The 15,981-nt window shown below is 46.6% G+C and overlaps 1 protein-coding gene across 1 annotated transcript; it reads right to left on the bottom strand.

Moving 5' to 3' along the window:
• Window positions 1-14,676: 14,676 nt before the first annotated feature.
• Window positions 14,677-15,612, bottom strand: LOC149435883 (olfactory receptor 5AP2-like). Its single transcript, XM_089662302.1, has one exon. It carries the CDS (start codon window positions 15,610-15,612, stop codon window positions 14,677-14,679), a length of 936 nt encoding a protein of 311 aa, XP_089518428.1.
• Window positions 15,613-15,981: the final 369 nt, after the last annotated feature.

The raw sequence follows: 15,981 nt of genomic DNA, 5'->3' as shown, positions 1-15,981 counted from the left end.
TGACATCTCCAAAATGATGGAAAAGCTTTCAGATAATATGTCACTAACTCTGTTAAAGTATTAAACCCTCATTTTCATGAACATAATATTGTGATGCTTTTCTGTTTAGTTGGCCTCAGAGAGTTTTTGTACCAACACCAAGCATCTAAAAGACAAGGGTCCTGTGTGATTATATACACACGAGTATGAAAATTAAACTCTTGGATGGACCAAATCAATAAATATGCAACAAAGAACTACTGGCTCATCTGAAAACTTTTCATTTTGATTGGTCTCAGATGCTTGGTGTTGGTAAAAAAATGCTCTAACAGACAAGGTTCAAGTGATCTATGCATATGAGTATGGAATGCAACTCCTGGATGGGCAAAATCAATAAATACATAACAAAGAACAACTGCTTCATCTGAATACTGTTTTGTTGTTGTTTTGGTTGGCCTCAGAGCACTTTGATACCAACACCAAACATGTAACATACAAGGTTCTTGTGTGATATATACATATACTGTAGGTATGAAAATTAAACCTATAGATAAACCAAAGTAACCTCCCTAGCAGTCTGATTATGTCCGTATTTCTGTGCTCAAAGCGGTACATTTTTTTGCATGGAAATATGTTATTTTTTTTATTGTAGGCTGTAATTTTTAGAAATAACTCCCTGAAATCTGTCCGAACAAGAGTCTAGTAAACATCCCGGGGAGGATAAAATTTGAAACACGAAATCATAAATTATAATTTAATAAATAATCATAAAAAATAATAATATAATAATAAATGGAATTCAATAATATAATCAAACCAAAAACACTGAAATGTGAAATATAGCGCCAAGTTCGAACATCGCTGGGCAAAGTCGCAGAATTGTTTTCAGTGTCTGATGAGGAATTTCCCCCACGAATCATTATCACTCAATTCTGCAAGTGGTTCTGATTTACTATCGCTGTTCTCTAGCCGGTCTAAAACCGCGTCTGACCTAAAGGGACGCTTTTTGGACGCCATGGACGTTTCTCAGTTTCCAGGCAGAAAGAAAAGTAAAAATGCAGGCAGGGCGCCGGACAAAGCACTCGGGACAAAATGTATGTGAAATGGTTTGATACAGGAATGTTACACTGTGTGATTTTAGTGTATTTAGTGAATGTCACTTTTTGTCATTTTCAAATTTCTCGCCAGTTCCGTCCCCCGTACGTCCCGACGTCGCAGGGAACGGAACCCGGAAGACAGATGCTGGCATCCGCCGGATTACATTGCCGGGGACACTGCAGGGCGGACATCCCGGGAGTGCAGGGCAAGGTAAGTGATCGAGGGATCACGGAGCAACGCTGCAGTGTATTCCCGAGTGTAGCTCGGGGGGGTTACCGCTTGTGGTACTGAAACTTTACCCCGAGCTACACTCGGGAATACCGCCAGAGAGGTTCATGTCCCACATCTGTTGCTTTTTAAATTGCAATTAGAGTCAGTGTATAAATAGTCAATGAGTTTGTTCGCTCTTATGTGGACGCACTGACTAGGCTAGATACTGAGCCATGGGGATCAGAAAAGAACTGTCAAAAGTCCTACGTAACAAGGTAATGGAACTTTATAAAGATGGAAAAGGATATAAAAAGATGTCCAAAGCCTTGAATATGCCAATCAGTACTGTTATATCACCTATTAAGAAGTGGAAAGTTCGGGGATCTCTTGATACCAAGCCAAGGTCAGGTAGACCAACAAAGATTGCAGCCACAACTGACATAACTGACATTACACATAACCAGTGATGGTCAGTACCTACAGATGACCTCAAAAGCTTGTTCTACCAGTATGACATTCCACATGACCAGCGATGGTCAATACCAACAGATGACCTCAAAAGCTTGTCATTCCAGTATGACATTCCACTTAACCAGTGATAGTCAATACTTAGAGATGACCTCAAAATCCTGTTCTACCAATATGACATTCCACATAACCAGTGATGGTCAATACTTAGAGATGACCTCAAAATCCTGTTCTACCAATATGACATTCCACATAACCAGTGATGGTCAATACCTACAGATGCCATCCACTATTAGATCAATGCATGAACTTTTCACTAGATATTGATTTCTGTAATGGTCAGAAAAGAAGGATTAAGAACTCTCCATCTGTCGGATCTACCTCTGGTAAAAAAGGAAGGAAATATAAAGTGTTTATCATCCTTCACATAGAAATGTTACATAAACAAGAGATTTTTAAGGTGCCACAAAGTACAACAAAGAAGTAAAATATAACATTTTATTCATATACAAATATAAAATACAACATTAAGCATTGTTGTAAAGCATTAAACCCATCATAAAATATCCATGTGGGGTATACATGTAGTTACTTCCACTCTCAACGTGTTTTGCCATTCACTGGCTTTCCCAGGAGATTTAAGAGAACTACATTATACCTCAGGAATATCTGAACATAATTTGCAGTAAGCACCAAGGAAGAGTTACGTGGAGGGCTTCCACTTCCAAAAAGTAAGTTAAATGGAGTACACCATGGGGTTTATTTACTAAAGCTGGAGAGTCCAAAATCAGACTCCCTTCTGCATAGAAACCAATCAGCTTCTAACCTCAGCTTGTTCAATGAAGCTTTGGCAATGAAACCTGGAAGCTGATTGGTTTCTATGCAGAAGGGAGTCTGATTTTGGACTCTCCAGCTTTAGTAAATAAACCCCCATGTGTCAACAGTGTAAAAACCAAAGGGGAGAAAAAGGCCACAAAAGAGGAAGCTCAGGGAGTGCGCTACTGAACCCGATGAAAGAAGTCAAATACGAAAGTCTAAGTGCTCTCCATCATAGCGCGTGCTGTGGAATTTATCATCCTTGATGTATCCTTGCTGTTTGTCCTGTTGACCACGATCACCAAGACAGAAAGTGATAGGAAATCTAAAAGGTAACAGTGGTCACCAGAACAAGAGGTTATGGAAAACCTTCCAATGGGACACCTGCTCTGGTAGCAACTGTCCAAAAGGGAAATTCAGCACACTTTGTAGATATTTTCTCTCATTTCCTGTTGTATCTTGGCGACCGGAAGTGTAGAAGAATCTCCCCAAGATAGCAAAATATGAACTGTAAGGGGTTTTAATCCCAATATACTCCATCCAAAACTAAAAAGAAACGTTTTGACAACAAATATACGTTAAGATTAGAGATGAGCGAATTATTCAAAAATTTGATTCGGCTGATTCGGCGAATTCGCGGAATAAATTTGATTCGAGTCGAATATATTCGCTGCGAATTTAACTTATAAAAAGGGTGTTTCTAGGCTTCAGAGAGCCTTTATATTAGTGCAGAACACTGTACCTTTAATTTAAATGCCCTTGGAGTCTGCTGGGGAAGAGAAATAATACTGTCAGTCAGTATGACATGCAGATGAGTGCCGTCGATCTTAGAATCACCGCACACTTCACTCATTTGGGCAGTCACGGGGCCAAAACCAGAGTGTGGAGCCACAGTGTGGCGGTGGAGGCAGCAGCAATGGGAGGCCATACAGCAACCTATGACAAAATGGAACCCACCAGCAGTGTGAGGAGACCTGAAAGTGGCACATGGCAGAGTGTGGCGATGGAGACAGCAGCAATGGGAGGCCGTACAGGGACCCATGACACACTCTGGACCTGGCAGCAGCATGAGGAGGCGGTACAGGGGCCCATGACAGATTACGGGCCTGGCAGCAGCATGAGGAGTCGGTACGGGGGCCCATGGCAGTTTACGGGCCTGGCAGCAGCAATGGGAGGCCGTACAGGGACCCATGACACACTCTGGACCTGGCAGCAGCATGAGGAGGCGGTACAGGGGCCCATGACAGATTACGGGCCTGGCAGCAGCATGAGGAGTCGGTACGGGGGCCCATGGCAGATTACGGGCCTGGCAGCAGCAATGGGAGGCCCGTAATCTGCCAGCACCCTATGACAAAATGCAACCCACCAGCAGTGTGAGGAGACCTGAAAGTGGCACATGGCAGAGTGTGGCGATGGAGACAGCAGCAATGGGAGGCCGTACAGGGACCCATGAGAGACTCTGGACCTGGCAGCAGCATGAGGAGGCGGTACAGGGGCCCATGGCAGAGTGGCGAAGCGTAAGCAGCTTAAATTGAAGGCCATACAGAGGCCTATGTTAAAAATAATAACATGTTTGGGGCATGATTCATGGCGGATTTAGTCAGTTGTGTCAGGAACTGGTGGTTTGAAATCCAGACTAATCCACGCCTGATTCATTTTCACAAACGTGAGTCTCTCCACACTTTGGGTGGACAGTCGTGTCCTCCGCGGAGTTACAATACCTCCTGCCGCACTAAACACGTGCTCCGATGCCACGCTACTGGCCGGGCATGACAGCCTTTCAAGGGCAAATTCAGCTAGTTGGGGCCAAAGGTCAAGTTTCGTTGCCCAGTAGTCAAGGGGATTGTCTACCTCGGTTGGCAGGGTGCTGTCCAAGTAGGCCCAAGCCTGTTGTTTGAGGTCCTGCTCCAGGTCCACCTGATGCTGCTGCTGCTGCGGCTGGTTAGTAGTTTCCTCACTGCGCTGGTGAAGAAAGCTACTCATCATCCACTGCAGACTGAGGCAGCCGCTGCTGGTGGAGCTGCCACTGCTCCTACCACCCCACCCTTCCCCTGCTGCCATGGCAGCGGAACGCGAGCGCACAGGGCCCACAGTGTCTGAGGATGGACGTTGGCGCAGAAAGGCAGAGACCAACTGACTACATAGGTGGTTTTTATAGTACGTTATTTTGGCCTCCCTCTCAGCAGGTGTGAAAAAGGCCACCATTTTTGAACGGTAGCGAGGGTCCAACAAGGTGGACAGCCAAAAGTCATCCCTCTGTCTGATGGTTATTATTCGGCTGTCGCTACGCAAGCAACCGAGCATGCTATGGGCCATTTGTGCCAAGGAATGCGAGGGACTCCCTGCCTCCATCTCCACAGCATACTGCCACGGTGCGTCTGGGTCCTCTGTCTCCTCCTCCTCCTCTACCAGATGCTCCTGCTCCTCCACTCCTGTCCGCTGAGTGGAAAAACCACCCATTTCACTCAATAATTCCTGAGCACCAATGTCCTCCTCTACCTCCTCCTCTTCTTCCTGTCCTGCCCCCACTGGGGTCATGTGGCGTTGAGATCTGTGCGCCACGTCTACCGCACCCTGACCAGCCATTGTTAACAGCATTTGTTCCAGGACGTGCAACAGAGGAATGACGTCGTTCATCCCATAGTCCTGCCGACTCACGAATAGCGTGGCCTCCTCAAAGGGCCTGAGCAAGCGGCAGGTGTCACGCATGAGCTGCCAATGGCTGACATCGAAGTTACACAGGGGAGTACCTTTATCCGCTTGTAACATCAGGAAATCGGTGATGGCCTTTCGCTGCTCGTAAAGGCGGTCTAACATATGTAGGGTTGAATTCCACCTTGTTGCAACGTCGCAGATCAGGCGATGCTGTGGAATTCCGTTCTGCCGCTGCAGCTCAAGGAGGGTGTGCTTTGCGGTGTAGGAATGGCTGAAATGCATGCAAAGTTTACGTGACATTTTAAGGATGTCTTGCAGTGGGATGGTGGATTTTAGGAACCGCATGACAACCAGATTGAACACGTGAGCCATGCATGGCGCATGGCACAACCTTCCTTGACGCAGAGCAGACACCATGTTCTTTCCGTTGTCGGTCAACATGGTTCCGATTTTCAGTTTGCGCGGAGACAGCCATCTGTCGATTTCTCTGTTCATTACACTCAGAAGTTCCTCCCCTGTGTGACTATGTTAGCCAAGGCATACCAGGTGCAGCACAGCGTGACACCGTTGCGCCCTGCACATGTGATATGCCGGTTGGGTAATGGGACTTGGCACGGGGGTGGCGGCTGAGGACACGGCGGAAGAAGAGGTGGTAGAGGCGGACATCTTTGCTGGACCAAGGACGTGCAAACGTGGAGGCAAAAGCGGTGTGACCTGTCCAAGTTGCTGGTGCGGCTGTGCCGGCACCACGTTCACCCAGTGGGCCGGCACAAATGACATGTACTGTCCCTGACCGTAGTTACAGCTCCACACGTCGGCGCTGCCGTGCACTTTGGCAGAGACCGACATGCTCAAAGACTGGCCCACCATCTCTTCTACATGTGAATGCAGGGCTGGCACTGCCTTTTTGGCGAAGAAATGCCGGCTTGGCACTCTCCACCGCGGCTCGGCACAAGCCATCATTTCTCGGAAAGGTGCTGAGTCCACCACTTGGAAAGGGAGGGACTGCAGCACCAGCAACTTGGACAGGAGGACGTTCAGCTTCTGCACCGTCGGGTGCGTGCTCGCAAACTGTTGTCTCTTGGAAACGGATTCCAAGAAAGACTGCTGACGGAATCCGTGAAGAGGAGTAGCAGGAGAAGGAGCATCTGAACGAGCGGAAGATGCCAACGAGCGACAACTCCCCTCAGCAGAGGTGTTGGAGCCTTGACTGGCTGATAGAAGGCGATTGACGTCAAGTGACGGAGCAAGTAACGGAGCGGGTGATGGAGCGGGGGCTGGGGCAGGCAGAACCGCCGTATCTTTATCACGGTTTTCCCAGGCCACCGAATGGCGACGCTGCATATGCTGACGCAACGCTGTAGTCCCAACATGGGCCCCCTGGCCACGCTTGACTTTCTGGCCACATAGTCGACATACGGCTACGTTTACTTCCTCGGGCGGCTTGACGAAAAATTGCCACACCGCCGAGTAGGAAACTTTGCCCCCGCTACTCCTCACTGGCTGACTGCTACTTCCTCTGTGCACACCGGCACCACTACTGGCCGTGGTGGTAGGCTGCAGTGGAGCTGGTGCTCTACTCCGTGGCCGTTTGCCTCCACTGACACTGCTGCGACCCTGCTGCCTCCTGGGCAACCCACCGACTGTTTTGCTCGCTGCCAAACTGCCACCCTCTTCTCCTGATGATGCGGAAGCAATAGCCTGATGACAACGAGGCTGCCAAGTGCGATCAGCCTCATCATCATCAATTAGGGTCTCCGCCTCACTACTAGCCCCCTCGGCTGCGTGTGGGTCAGGAGACAGACCTGTCTCTAGACCGGCTACCGAGCCACTCTCCTCGCCAGTACTTCTTCGCCTGGCTGCTGAAGAGGCGGATGTCTCCCCCCGTTCCTGACCGCCCTCTGTTAGCTCTTCCTCACTGTACAGTGGGGCTGAGCCCACAGCATGCGATACTTCGCTTGGTGAGGGAACACCAAAGGACAGGGGCAGGTAGAAGACACGTGATTTCAGTGGGCTTGCTCCCGGGCCATGCCAACTAACGGTTGTGTCTGACGTACCCACCGACCGTTGGCTGTAGGTGTCAGAGGTGACCTGGGAAGAGGAAGACGACCGAGCCAACCAATCGATGACGGCAGGGTTGTCGGTGGAGACACGACCGCTGGATGACACCAGGAGCACTGGCCTCTGGCTGCGACTAGTGCTGCCTCGACCCCTTCCTCTGCTGCCACGTCTGCTCGCTCCTGAAACATTGCCTCCTCTGCCACTCCTCTGCGTGTTGTCTGACATACTCTTTAATTCAACGATTCTGTGTCCCTGAGTAACGATTCTGTGTCCCTGAGTAACGATTCTGTGTCCCTGAGTAACGATTCTGTGTCCCTGAGTAACGATTCTGTGTCCCTCAGTAACGATTCTGTGTCCCTGAGTAACGATTCTGTGTCCCTGAGTAACGATTCTGTGTCCCTCAGTAACGATTCTGTGTCCCTGAGTAACGATTCTGTGTCCCTGAGTAACGATTCTGTGTCCCTCAGTAACGATTCTGTGTCCCTCAGTAACGATTCTGTGTCCCTGAGTAACGATTCTGTGTCCCTGAGTAACAATTCTGTGTCCCTGAGTAACGATTCTGTGTCCCTCAGTAACAATTCTGTGTCCCTGAGTAACAATTCTGTGTCCCTGAGTAATGATTCTGTGTCCCTCAGTAACAATTCTGTGTCCAGGAGTAACAATTCTGTGTCCCTGAGTAACAATTCTGTGTCTGTCCCTGAGTAACAATTCTGTGTCCCTGAGTAACAATTCTGTGTCCCTGAGTAACGATTCTGTGTCCCTGAGTAACGATTCTGTGTCCCTCAGTAACGATTCTGTGTCCCTCAGTAACGATTCTGTGTCCCTGAGTAACGATTCTGTGTCCCTGAGTAACGATTCTGTGTCCCTCAGTAACGATTCTGTGTCCCTCAGTAACGATTCTGTGTCCCTGAGTAATGATTCTGTGTCCCTGAGTAACAATTCTGTGTCCCTGAGTAACGATTCTGTGTCCCTCAGTAACAATTCTGTGTCCCTCAGTAACAATTCTGTGTCTGTCCCTGAGTAACAATTCTGTGTCTGTCCCTGAGTAACAATTCTGTGTCCCTGAGTAACAATTCTGTGTCCCTGAGTAACGATTCTGTGTCCCTGAGTAACAATTCTGTGTCTGTCCCTGAGTAACAATTCTGTGTCCCTGAGTAACGATTCTGTGTCCCTGAGTAACGATTCTGTGTCCCTGAGTAACAATTCTGTGTCCCTGAGTAACAATTCTGTGTCTGTCCCTGAGTAACGATTCTGTGTCTCTGAGTAACAATTCTGTGTCCCTGAGTAACAATTCTGTGTCCCTGAGTAACGATTCTGTGTCCCTAAGTAACGATTATGTGTCCCTAAGTAACGATTCTGTGTCCCTGAGTAACGATTCTGTGTCCCTAAGTAACGATTCTGTGTCCCTAAGTAACGATTCTGTGGCCCTAAAGTCTCTGTGGCCCTAACTCTGTCCCTAATACACAGAGGTCTGTCTCTCTTGAATGACCGGAGGCTAATGGAGAATTGTAAGATGGCCGTGATTTATAGCTCCACCATTACACAGTGCTGGCTGGCTGGCTGCTGATTGGCTAATGCGATCACATGTCATGAATGAATGCATTATGGGTCAGCGCGCCTTGTCTGCGCGCCTTCCCAGAGATCCCCGCTCCGTCGCCACACATGTCGCCGCCATTTTTGGGAAAATTCGATTCGTGCATCCGAAGTTTGCTAATTTTCGGATTCGGCGCGAATCGAATATTTCCTAATCTTCGAAACGAATTCCACTTCGTCAAGTTCGATTCGCTCATCTCTAGTTAAGATCTTAGTAGATCAACTATTAGTTCAAAACTTCATTCTGCTCTTGTAAAATATCAAAGGTCTCAGACAGAGTTTTAAGCTGAAAATTTGACTGTTTGAGCATGGCCAAATGGTAGCTAAAGGCCTGCTATCAGGACATGGACAATAGTCTGGTAACTGTATGAGGGTAATACCTGTAATGATAGTATTGAGGATACAAATTCCTTTTTTATTTCAAGTCTTTATACTTTTCTCAAGACGAGGTTGTGACAAACCTTATAACTCCCCCAATAATTACTTACAATGACAACTTTCCCCCAAAAGAAGCAACTGCTTTAATTTAATTGCTTTAATAGGGCTTTGCTTTGTTTGTTCCTCACTTAAAATCCAGCTAATACCTCATGACCATCTAACACAGGGGTAGGCAACCTTTGAGAGGTGGAGATCTACCTGAACAACAAAGAGATCAAAGATCTCCGGGGTTCAGCGCCATTTAAAAAAAAAAAAAAAAATAACTAGCAAGGCCTAATTAAATAGCAAGGAAAATGTAGAAAAATATAATAAAACAAATGTTACTGTAAAAATACAAACTTAGCCTACATTAAAAATGGATAGTGTCAGTCAGTAGGGCAGAGGTTGTTGTCAGTCAGTAGAGCAGTGGATGGTGTAAGTAGTTTTAATTTTTTAATTTTTATTTTTTAATATTTTTCACAATTTCTTTAGGAGCCCTGTTGAAAGGGGAGCATTTGGAGGAGGGGCCAGGCAGCAGAAAAAAGGAGAGACAAGGATGGGAGGGGCAGCGGGGGAGGTGTTTACTAGAACCGATCACTGTATGCTGGTGGGAGGGCGAGCTAGCTTTTAGCTGTTCCAAGAGGACAAAAACGGGGATCATCGGAAGGTAGGTATTTTAAAAATCTGAACTCCCAGCAAGTGGCTGGGGATTGGGATTTTCTTCCCCCAACTACCCTGGTGCGCTAAGGTGGCTGCCTAAGCGCCAAGGGAGGCAGAGCAGAGAGAAGTGACCTACAGTACTATTGTCTAGCCTGCAGAGGTCTGTGTGTCCCTCCATGGAGATGCCTCCCCAGACCATCACTGACCCACCACCAAAACAGTCATACTGAACCATGTTACAGGCAGCAGAACGTTCTCCATGGCTTCTCCAGACCGTTTCATGTCTGTCACATGTGCTCAGGGTGAACCTCCTCTCATCTGTGAAAAGCACAGGGTGCCAGTGGTGGACCTGCCAATTCTGGGGTTGAATGGTAAATGCCAATACAGCTCTATGGTGCCGGGCAGTGAGCACAGGGCCCACTAGAGGATGTCGGGCCCTGAGGCCACCTTCATGAAGTCTGTTTCTGATTGTTTGGTCAGAGACATTCACACCAGTGGCCTGCTGGAGGTCATTTTGTAGGGCTCTGGCAGGGATCATCCTGTTCCTCCTTGCACAAAGGAGCAGATACCGGTCCTGCTGATGGGCTAAGGACCTTCTTCGGCCCTGTCCAGCTCTCCTAGAGGAACTGCCTGTCTCCTGGAATCTCCTCCATGCTCTTGAGACTGTGATGGGAGACACAGCAAACCTTCTGGCAATGGCACATACAGGGGCAACTTATGGGGCCCCCGGGCAATAGGGGATCATGGGGCCCCTGTGTCCTCACCCACACTCAAAAAAGCCTATGAAAAAGGTACCAGGGGCATCCCATGGGGCCCCCTACTGACCCAGGGCCCTCGGGCAGTGCCCGAGTTCCCAAATGGTCAGTCCGCCCCTGGGCACATATTAGATGTGCTTTCCTGGAGGAGTGGACTGCCTATGCAACCTCTGTAGGGTCCAGGTATGGCCTCATGCTACCAGTAGTGACACTGACCCGAGCCAAATGTAAAACTATTGAAAAACAGTCAGAAAAGATGAGCAGGGAAAAAAAATGTCAGTAAAACCATTCCTGTTTTGGGGGTCGTCTCATTTTCCCATCTAGTGCACCTGTTGTTAATTTCATTAACATCAAAGCAGCTGAAACTGATGAACAACCCCCTCTGCGACTTACCTGACCAGATCAACATCCCAGGAGTGTCATTGACTTGATTCTATACTCTGATTACAAAGTGTTACTTTAATTTTTTTGAGCAGTGTAGTTTTCTGATACTTAAGACCCTGGATGTCAGGCCTGACATGCATTTTGAGTGTGGCCAGAGTAAGGACAGGTCTAGGATAGGAAAACTGAACTGGTGGGATGCGACACAAACTCAGTGGTGTTTCCTTCTAATGCTGCATTCCAAGGTACAAAGTGTGGTACCAAGGGATGGAGTGGTTCACAGTACAGTGTCTCAGGTAAGAGTATTTTTTTTTTTAAGTCCGCAAACGTGCAACTATAACGAAAAAACCCGTAAGTGTTCACAAAAAAAAGTGCAAGTGCAAAACACCACACGAAAAAGTGCACTTAGGGGTGTGCTGTGTCCTACCCCTAAAGGGGCTTGGACCGCTTACCCTGATCCCCCGGGGCACGAAGCTCCTGACGGGGACAAGGTTCCCAATTGGTCCTCCTGGCCAAAAGGCCTGGTGGACCACCGTTCCCTATGCCCAGCCGAAGCCGGACATCCAGTACTAGGCAAGGGGACTCTCCCGAAGAAGAGTCCCCTAGGGATCAGGGGAGGAAGGAACCGTAGGGCCACACATCCTCCCCCTAGACTTCAGGGTAGGCCCGAGGACCCACACCCTCCATCTGTGAAAAACACACACATAAGAGCAAAAAAAGTGACAAACGTGGGAGTGCATAATAAGTAAAGATAAAGAAAAAATAAAAAAGTGGTTCCGTGCCGAATTGTGCACAGACCAGGCCCTGAGGCCTGTAGCAAAAATTGCCCTGGTCCTAGCCAAAAGACCTGGTCCTTAGGGCGCTGTGCAAAAAGAGGTGAAAAACAGGTAAGAGTATTGCTGCACCCGATGTACGGCTCACTTCTAATATGGAGTGCCGCCTTAATGTTGAGTTCACATGAAGGCAGCCCCACCTGGTCCCGAACATTAGTGAGTGCATACATAGAAAAAGGGAGGCTTACAAGCACACAAGAACTCAAAATACATTTTTTTACCCAATTTTGGGAAAAGCTTTATTTTGCTGAATCCACAAGTGTGGCAACATCTTTGATATTTTTTCTCTTCTGCCATATGCCATATAGATCATGAATTATAGAAATAGAATCTTGCCCTTAGTTCCTTTAACTATTTCTCATTTAAATGGGGTAGATTTCTATTGGTTTATATTCTCTGGCCAAAGCTCCAAAAGGGATCTTGTGAAGACCATGCTTCTGGATGTGGAGCACCATAGTTCTGGAGGTGACAAAAGTAAACTGGATCTCCAATCCACAAAGAGACTTATATTAACAATAAAAAATCAAATATAAATATAATATACAAGATGGAAAAGAATGGTGGAAAAAAGATGGTGGAAAATGCATTGCATTGGTACACATGCCTTATTATAAATTTACACCGCTACAATCTCTTCTCTACCAGACACATGTTGGCGCTGTTGAAAGTATGAATGGACAGTGACTACCATATAGTGCGAGACAATCAACGGAGTCTGGGACAAAATCCTACACATAGCCTTGCGAGTTATCATAGTAGATTTAATGTCTTCCATGGAGTGCTCTCGTACCCAACACTCCCTAATAGACTCTCCTTTCAATGTTCTCAGGCTCCATCAGTTCTACAAAAAAAAAGGATTGTTTGGCTCTTTTATATGGCAGTTAGATCAATGATTCCTAGACACTGGAACATTTAAATTGCTTCAAGAATTGCTGAATGGATTACAGAATTGAATCATATAATGCATATGGAGCTGCTGTTAGCAGACATTGATGACCTCAAAGAATTGTTTACTCTGGGCAGCATGGATAGTATGGATACTGCCAATGAGATCGGACCCTTTGCTGCACTCATGGGGTCTTGTGGGCACAGGGCCTTACCCTTCCCATCCAAGTATCCCTTAATCTCTCCTGCACCCATCCTACTCTCCTCATGAGCTTCTGCATACCATCTCTATAATCCCTCCTCTATTTTTTTTAACTGACTCATGTAATGTTTATGGAGCAGCTATTAGCAGACATTGATGACCTCATAGAATAGTTAACTCTGGGCAGCATGGATAGTATGGATAACGCCAATGAAATCGGACCCTTTGCCTCACTTCTGGAGTCTTGGGGGTTCAGGGCCACACCATTCCCATCCAAGTTCCCCTTAATCTCTCCCGCACCTATCCTACTCTTCTCATTAGCTTCTGTATGCCCACTTTAACTTCCCTCCTCTATTTCTTTTTTTAATTGAATCATATAATGCGTATGGAGCAGATGTTATCGGACGTTGATGACCTCATAGAATAGGTAACTCTGGGCAGCATGGATAGTATGGATACCTTCAATGAGATCGGACCCTTTGCTGCACTCATGGAGTCTTGGAGGCACAGGGCCATACCCTTCCCATCCAGGTTCCCCTTAATCTCTCTTGCACCCATCCCACTCTCCTCGTTAGCTTCTGGATACCCTATCTATCTACCCTCCTCTATTTCTTTTTTGAATTGAATCATATAATGCATATGGAGCAGCTGTTAGCGGATGTTGATGACCTCGTAGAATAGTTAACTCTGGGCAGCATGGATAGTGTGGATACCGCCAATGAGATCGGACCCTTTGCTGCACTCATGGAGTCTTGGAGGCACAGGGCCATACCCTTGCCATCCAGGTTCCCCTTAATTTCTCTTGCACCCATCTCACTCTCCTCATTAGCTTCTGGATACCCTCTCTAACTTCCCTCCCCTATTTATTTTTTTAATTGAATCATATAATGTGTATGGAGCAGCTATTAGCGGACATTGATGACCTCAAAGAATTGTTAACTCTGGGCAGCATGGATAGTGTGGATACCGCCAATGAGATCGGACCCTTTGCCTCACTTCTGGAGTCTTGGGGGATCAGGGCCACACCATTCCCATCCACATTCTCCTTAATCTCTCCCGCACCTATCCTACTCTTCTCACTAGCTTCTGTATGCCCACTTTAACTTCCCTCCTCTATTTCGTTTTGAATTGAATCATATAATGTGTATGGAGCAGCTTTTAGTGGATGTTGATGACCTCATAGAATAGTTAACTCTGGGCAGCATGGATAGTGTGGATACCGCCAGTGAGATCGGACCCTTTGCCTCACTTCTGGAGTCTTGGGCATTCAGGGCCACAACGTTTCCATCCAAGTTCCCCTTAATCTCTCCCGCACCTATCCTACTTTTCTCACTAGCTTCTGTATGCCCACTTTAACTTCCCTCCTCTATTTCATTTTTGAATTGAATCATATAATGTGTATGGAGCAGCTTTATGTAGATGTTGATGACCTCATAGAATAGTTAACTCTGGGCAGCATGGATAGTATGATACCTTCAATGAGATCGGACCCTTTGCTGCACTCATGGAGTCTTGGAGGCACAGGGCCATACCCTTCCCATCCAGGTTCCCCTTACCTCCATACTGATCCTGTTGGTACCTCCACACTTCTACCTACCATACTTTGCATGGGTTCACCTTTAAGCAACTAATACTTATATAACTGTGAAGGTTTAGCAAAGCTTCACATTTTTTTCAGGCAAACTCCCAATTTTTTGGCAGAAGTCTTCACGTCTCGATTCCTCAGGCTGTATATTAAAGGATTCAGGAAAGGAATGATTATAGTGTAGAACACAGCAATCACTTTATCCTGCTCTGGGCTGTAGGCAGATGAAGGTCTAAGGTACATAAATATGATCGTTCCATAAAATAAAGTAACGACCATCAAATGCGAAGCACAAGTAGAGAAGGCCTTCTTGCGGCCTGTGGAGGAACGAATGCGTAGGACAGATATTATGATGCACAAGTAGGACACCAGGATCACTGAAAGGGATGAGAGCTCGATGAATCCAACAAAGGAGAAGAGGATCATTTGATTCAGGCTGGTGTCACCACAGGAAATTTCAATCAGCGCAATAACATCACAGTAAAAGTGGTGAACGTATGGGCGTTCTTCGCAGAAATCCAAGTGCAAGAGTGAAAAGCAAGTTTCAACAATGGCGTTGAGGAAGCCTCCCACATAGCAAAGTGTAAGTAGAATCAAAACTGACCGACTGCTCATTATCTGTAGGTAGGTCAGTGGGTGGCATATGGCGACGTACCTGTCATAAGACATGGCCGCCAACAGAAAACATTCAGTTCCTCCAAATCCAGCATAAGAAAGCATCTGAAGTCCACATCCAGCTACTGAGATGGACCTTTCATCTGACACAAAGTCCATCAGCAACCTTATGGTGACCGACGAAGAGTAGCAGATGTCAAGAAATGATAAATGGCGCAATAAATTATACATAGGAGTGCAAAGTTGACTATTGCTACTGATGAGCACTATAAGTCCCATATTCTGAATCAGAGTCAGGGTATAAATCACAAAGAAGAAGATGAACAAGATACATTTCAGTTCCAGGCTGTTTGTTAATCCAGCTAGAAGGAAATCCGTGATGACAGTTTTGTTACCCATCATTGTCAGATGTACTATGGAGCTGTGATGATTTATAACATCCTCAGGTTTTGTGAAGGGACTCGCAGTATTGTCATATAAACACTGTGGAGGGAAACAAGCTATGATAAAGTTGTAGGTTAGTTTATCGGTTATCAGATCAGACCAGCCCATTAAAGACGAATTCCAGCGACTTTTATATAGTAACTCAAGTCCAGCAAAGACCAATGTAACTATACATATATCATACTGGGCACCGCTAACATAGTGATCCCCACTCCATGTGGATATGATCTCCATGTATAATACATAAGGGAGGGATATTATCTCCATGTATAATACATAAGGGGGGATATGATCTCCATGTATAATACATAAGGGGGGATATGA

Source organism: Staurois parvus, unplaced genomic scaffold (genome assembly GCF_062004578.1).
Source record: "Staurois parvus isolate SC_StPar_1 unplaced genomic scaffold, SC_StPar_1.0 ptg001455l, whole genome shotgun sequence".
Lineage (NCBI taxonomy): Eukaryota > Metazoa > Chordata > Amphibia > Anura > Ranidae > Staurois > Staurois parvus.
Note: the sequence above shows the minus strand (reverse complement) of the source record. Positions and strands in the feature narration are given on the sequence as shown.